The 6946-nt window shown below is 38.4% G+C and overlaps 1 protein-coding gene across 1 annotated transcript; it reads right to left on the bottom strand.

The window, feature by feature from the left end:
* Positions 1-456: 456 nt before the first annotated feature.
* On the bottom strand, positions 457-1481 carry nkx3-1 (NK3 homeobox 1). Its single transcript, XM_088306252.1, has 2 exons — positions 1245-1481; positions 457-1137 (listed from the first exon to the last, which is right to left on the bottom strand). Exons 1-2 carry the CDS (start codon positions 1405-1407, stop codon positions 755-757), a joined length of 546 nt encoding a protein of 181 aa, XP_088162378.1. The 5' UTR covers positions 1408-1481; the 3' UTR covers positions 457-754.
* Between the last annotated feature and the right edge of the window lie 5465 nt (positions 1482-6946).

Here is a 6946-nt window from a genome sequence, read left to right on the forward strand (position 1 = left end):
ATGGTTTGTTCTTGTGTGTGGCACTCGTCCTCCTATCAAATCGGAGATGACTACCCGTGTGAACTCGCTACTCGGATTGAACTTTCCCGACTGTTGCAGCCAATCGTGACGCTGTTGTACCGCCTGACCCGGCACACTCACTGTACTGCCACGTTATCTCCAAGTCATCGCATTAGTGCTTCTTGTCATTCCTGTGTGCACAGTTGCTGTATCAGCCACATCTCCAACTGGCTACAGCATTCGAATCAATACAAAAACGGTGCTAAAGTCCATTTTTACATGCTTTGATTGATTGAATTTAGTTTGTGCTGTTGTGCTTTGCATGTTTTGGTGGGAACATTTTGGGTGAGTTAAGTCAAACGCTTGATGTACATTGACACATTTGAAAATTATTTTTAAAAATGACCTTTTTGTTGAAAATCACACAAGAACATGACAAAATTCTGGACGGTGGTGTACATGTAAAATGTGATTTATTTCTTATTAACAAAGTCGGAAAGTTCCATTTTATGAATGATTAAAAAAAATATACAGTTGATTCAAATTCTCAACAGTTTCGAAACTGAGAGCTTCTTCTTGGGTACTGAATGCTCATTGCAAAGTACTCCCAGTTTCATACACACTTCTCAAATATCACTGTAGGAAACAGATCAATATCAAAATGCGACACTTTACTTCTATAAATCACTGTGAGTAACGGCAATCAAAAGGCACATTGGCATAGTCAATAAACATTTTATTTGATGCACGATTTTCACCACAACGCAGGCCTCCAGGGCCCGCCGTAGTCCCACAAGTATGGTCTGTACTGGTACGCTCTACAGAAAGAACTGAAGAACACCACAGAGTCCAGTCTGTCCGCTTTGTACGTGTCCTTGAGGAACTCCGAGGCTTGCTGCTTCCTCTTGGTTTTGTACCTGCGGTTCTGAAACCAGATCTTCACCTGGGTCTCGGTCAGTCTTAACACGCCGGCCAGGTGGGCTCTCTCGGGCGCCGACAGGTACTTCTGGTGGTTGAACTTCTTTTCCAGCTCCAGCACTTGGAGGTGTGTGAACGCCGCTCGGGAGCGTTTGGGTTTTTCCGTGGATGCGAAGCCGCCCGGCTCGGACGTGCCAGGACACGATGTGTCCAGAGATGCTGAGAATAAGGAGATAGGATCAGTCTTTGGAGTCAATAAATCAGGAGGAAACCCCATCCTGAGCCAAATAATTAAGCAATGAGTTCCGCTCGGATGTTGAGCTCACCTGTGTGCGGCACAAATGTTGTTGACTCTGACAACTTTTTGGCTTCTTCTTCCCATTCTTCTCTTTCCTGGGTGCAACATTTCCCAACAAAGTCCTCATCATCTTTCAGGGAGAGGATGTCCTCAATGAGGAAAGACGTCCGAGGTTTGACTGGATCCGACATGTTCCCATCCACAAGTCTGCCTGCGAGAGAGGCCACTTAGTGTCAGAGGGTACTCAAGTGCTGTGTTCTCTTCAAACGCGTGCACACACACACAGTAGCTTTTTATACAAGCGTGGGGGCGGGTTTGTCAAGGAGGTGTGCACTCTGAATTTTTGCTGCAGTTGCTTGGCACAATAATGAAAAACAATGTTTGAGTAAATTGATTATTATTTTTTTTCCATATATTTATTGCAGAAAATAATTAGAAATAATTATAATAAATAATAATTAGAAATATATAGTAATACATTTCTTTAAAATAACATGTCAAAAAAGTAAAAAAAATATAAAAATGTGTTCAATGAATCAGTTTTCAAAAAATTTAGGTAAAAAGAGTAATAATAATTCAACTAAATCTATAACATGTAAAATTAAGTGCAATATGCAGAAAATCAGTTTTCAAATACGGATCGGAAAAACTAACACGCCATACATGAAAGTTTCAGAATAAAATGTTTTTAAAGACACTAATATTTAAAAAAATATAAAACAGAATTTGAAGATTTCACCAATTAATTCATTCGATAAAATAAATAGTTAAAAATATGTCAATAATAATATCAGAGTATATTTTTTAAAATCTATGAATTAAGTGTATGAAACGTATCCAAATAACAGGCAAAAACCCAAATGTAAGAAAAAAAAATTATCTAATTCCTCATATAATTTTACTTGGTCAAATATATATAAAATATTTTAAAATATATAAAAATAACAAGAATACACATTTTATATTTGTTTTAGAATCCAAATGTTTAAAATTCAAGAAAATTGCAAAACATAAATTATGTATGAATTAAAATATATTTACACATGGATGCAATTGTTATATGTGTGCGCACAATTAAACAATAAATAATCAGTAAGTAATAAAATTGTTTGGAAAAAGAACCATTTATGCTTTCTTTCTAGTAAACTACATGTGCAGACAGTTTAGCATCGGACTACCAGGAGTAAATTGTCCATTTTGAAGCTTTCATGTGAATGACTAATCACAATTCTAATTTAAACAGCTCTGACTGTATTTTTAGTTGACACCTTAAAATAATTTCAACACATATTAAATCTCAAATCAACAGTCTCCAAAGCAAGCTCATTGGTTAGCTGTCAACTTATCATGTGTATGCATGAGTTCCAATGAACGCTAATTACATACATACATCTATTTTTTTTTTGTTTGTTCTCCATCATTGTTCTCCATGAAGCCCTAAGCTTGGTGTCTGTGACTTCCGGGAGGTAGGATGACCTGTCCTGGGGGGGAAGCACGGGTCAGAGTGGGTGGTCGTCCCCACTGGACTGCGCAAATGACTTCGGCACATTTTGACCGGCTCCTGAACGGACACGTTCTTTGTTTGCTTGTTGTTGCGGCCCAAGAATGATACATTTACTAGCGGTGGCCGTGCTCCTCTGGGAGTTATGTTTCATTTGGAAAGGGGACATTTTGGGGTGATCAACAGGACCTCGAGGCCAAATGAAGACGCGGAGATTGGACTGTACATTGATTGTGTGTGAAAGTTGCAAGCAAAATCAAAGAGATAGAGAGGTGAACGGTGGATTTTAAAGTCTACACACCCCGGCTCAAAAAAACGTTATTTTTTTTCATATAGTATACAAAAATATAGTGTCCAGAATTCTAATCTAGATCTTTTCAAAATACTGTCCTCCAACCTGTATGATTGCTTTAAAAAAATCATTCAGAGCAGCAAAATAAAAAAATTAACGACTGAAATAACGTGGTAGCACAAGTGAGCACACCCCGTTTTAACTTGTATGTGGCTGAGTTCAGTATTAACTAACCACATTCAAGATCATGTCAAGTCAAGTCAAGTCAATTTTATTTGTATAGCCCTTAATCACAGACAGTCTCAAAGGGCTTTACATAGCCACAATCGACATCCCCGATCTTAACCCCCAGGAGGGCAAGGAAAAACTCACAAAACCTCATTAGGGGAAAAGTGAGAAACCTTGAGAAGGGACCACAGATGGGGGAATCCCCCTTCCAGGATGACCAGGCTGCAATGGATGCCAACTGGGCAACATTTGACACATACAATGATGCTATGCAATAATAGATGAGATAATATAAGAGTCAATTGAATGAAGTGCTGCAGGAAGATGACTTCAGTGGAGTGGGTCCTTATCCAGGGCCGTAATATCCAAGGCAGCATATCCGAAGATGAGCCTTCGATCTTGTACCAGTCAGTTGGTGTAAATTCAGTACAGCCACTTCCAAGTGAATCGCCATCACCTAATTCGGGGAATTGGGAACAGAAAAGAAAGAACAGAAATAGCAAACATGTTAAATGAGTCAGCACACACCTGCCACTTTTTGAAGTGATTAATCCGAAATAACGCTCACTTGTTGTAGTAGGCTTTTCCTGTCATTTTTTTTTGTATCTAGCAGAAACCTGGATGTTTGAAGTTTTGTGCTCGAAACAAACAGTTATTTACCCTTTATATGTCAGAATTTTTTTTCAATAAAATATTCAGTTTTGATATTACAAAAGGTTGTAGCTTGAAAATGGGTAGTGAGAGAAGCGTAATGTAAATGTTGCTTGTTGCAATTTTGCGACTTTAGTGCAGTGAGATTGAACCCAACCTATTGCATACCACCAGAGGGCGCTCACATTGGATTGATATGGCTGTTAAACAAAAACACAAAACTGACATGCTGCACCAGCCTCCTGCCCAATCCTGCGAATTGTATTCGCATGCTAATGCTACACATCCTTGCATTAAGGCAAATATAATGTTTGCTATTGCTATTATGATTTCATGGTACCTTTCTTTAAACACATTTCCTGGTTTTGTAGTACTTGTTCTGAATTACTTTAGTGTTATATGCAGCGATTATTGTGGCATGGGGTGCATTAAGAGAGATTTTCCGTTTCCAATTTGCTGGGAAATGGCTTGTACTGTTGCTGGAGACAAATGGGGGACCAACTTATTGCTTCTTCTTTTACATTGCCGACCACGGCTACTTCTATTACGCCTGCTGCTACGCTTTCTTCTTCTTTTGCGAGACTGGATGTCCTGTGATACCAAGTTGCCTCTCACAGGTCAGTCTTGGTACTCCAGCAGACATCTTCTTTGAAGCTGGAGACTAACAATTGTCAGTGGTTAGGTGACCTAAGGCACATCTGTGTTGGTCATCTCAAGTACACTACACACTCCAAGAGCAGTGAAATGCCGATTCTTTCTTTGTCATGTGTGGGGCATTTAAAAAAATAAGTTCAGACTTGCTGTGTGTGTCATATGTGTACAGCATCTGGCTTTGTTTCCTTCCTCTGCAAGGTCAGTAATAACTGTATTAGAGCATGTGTTTTCATTTGGATTAACCAATATTTCTCCCCATATTTGTTGTGGATACATCCTAATCACACTTTTACATCCTGTTACCTGTTCGAAAACAGACGTGAACGACTGTAAAAGAATCCGATTAGAACCAGAAAAGAGGTTCTTCTCAGGCTTTGGCTGTTGTCTGGTCAACATAGAATTAAGATATTAAGATTGCTTTTGTGATAGCTTTCACCTTGACTTTCCCTCTTTCTGTCTGGGAAAGTGTTACCTTGGAGGCACACACATTTTAATCTCTCATTTCAGGCCCCTTACAATTGCTCTTGTGTAGTGGTTTTCAAACTTTTGACCCAGAGAAATATATTTGTTTTTAATAAAAACGTGTACCGCTTTAATATTAGACTTGATAAAAACTTGCAATAATGAGATAAATTAATATAATTACTAAGAATCAAACAGATTTTTTCACCCTTCACACCAATTGAATAGCCATTGTGCCGCTGCCTGGCGGCAGTATGTGATAGATAGACGGCTAATCTGTACATGAAAGTTTGGACAGCAGCGACGTCTCAGGTCCTCTCAGCTCGTCTCAGCTTCTTGAGGAGGATAAAGAATATATGACCACAAGTCCTGTTTTATTATATGTCTACATGTGTTGATGCACCGTTTGTGTTCTAATGTAATTTGTGATAAGCGTTTTATGTTTATAATTATGTGTTAGCATTAGGTTTAAGCTATTGGACGAGAGGCTTGTTTTATTAAACACAGAAAAGATAAATATAAATTGTAAATAAATATTGAAGGACCACACTACTTATTAAAGATTAAATGCAGATGTTTTGAACTTTGAATTAAATACAACTGAACAGCACTTAGGCGTGGTTATTTGTCTTACCACTAGAGGGAGCTTGCATAAGACTTTGAAAATCACTGTTTAGTGTTCAAGCATTGTAAAAATGTGTAACCGCTCTGAACATGTGGAGCAACATAGCTCAACCGTTGACCTTTCTCACCGGGAAGCTGTTCATCTTCCACAAACTGTTTTCTTTGAGCCATGCCGACTTGTTTCGTCATTAATCTTCTGTTGTTTTCCTGCCAACGTCTTTGTCCGACACCGTGGCGTAACGTTACATGTGTCAGCCTGCTCTGCAGCACTTGGGACACCTTTTTGCCTCTTTAATCACGTCATTGACTTAAATTTGGAAGCTCCTGTAATTTAGCATGCTGCTTTGCGGATTTATGGCCTTAACAAAATAAACTTAACAGTGGAGGACAAAGCAACACTTAAGGGCTCTATTTTTGTAGCCAGCGCACATGTGCTCGGTGTAAAACCTGGCACATCTTGATTTTCGTGCCGCGGCAACTTTAGTTTACCATGTTTGGGAATTTGGTAGACTGTGCTGTGTGGGCATTCCTGTCCCCGGCGCTCCTGACAATTTGGTGATTTAACAAAATCTCTTTTTTTTTTTTTCTTTTAACTCATTCAATCCGTAAGACGTATGTATACGTTTTCAAAATTGCTGTCCCCGCCTTCCAAAGACGTATTTATTTTTTTTTTTTGCGACATAGCTCCATGTTTTTATATCTCTAGAACACAATATTCTGAAGGCCTTGCAAAATCAGTCAAAATCCAGATTTAAAAATGCTGTGATTGAGGTGTTTCCTCCCGTGAAAGTGGCTGGAATTAAATGAGTTAAACAAAATGTTATTTGGTATGTTAAGAAACTTGTACCATGTTGTATTAAAATAAATTAATTAATAAATAAGAACATTTTGTAGAGTACATTTTACTCTAAAAAGAAAATATTTGGTTCGGGTAAACCGAGTAAAATTTGAGAGTAATATATTTTGCGTCAAATTATCAGAGTAAATTGTGCGCTGAATTTTATGCTGAGTATATTTTAACCCTCAAATTTTACTCTTTTAACTGGGACCAAATTTGGGCCCAAACCCACGAGCACTCTTTACGCCTCGTCTTGTCCCAATAACACTTGAGATTTCATTTGATATTTGTAGGTTATTGTAATTAGCCGTGTTTTAAAAGTTTTTACTTAACGCCCGCTGGCACGTGGGCGGGGCTAATTGCACCGAAGCTAGGTTGCTTCTGAATTTTTGAGAACTGTTTTTCATTGTTTAGTTGAAGAATCAATTATGTAATCCGTTAGTTATTATTATTAGGAAGTAATGTCACGTCTGCTTACAA

The sequence above is a fragment of the Idiotropiscis lumnitzeri genome, chromosome 1 (assembly GCF_059441095.1).
Source record: "Idiotropiscis lumnitzeri isolate Australia: NSW breed Sydney's pygmy pipehorse chromosome 1, RoL_Ilum_1.0, whole genome shotgun sequence".
NCBI classification, from domain to species: Eukaryota; Metazoa; Chordata; class Actinopteri; order Syngnathiformes; family Syngnathidae; genus Idiotropiscis; species Idiotropiscis lumnitzeri.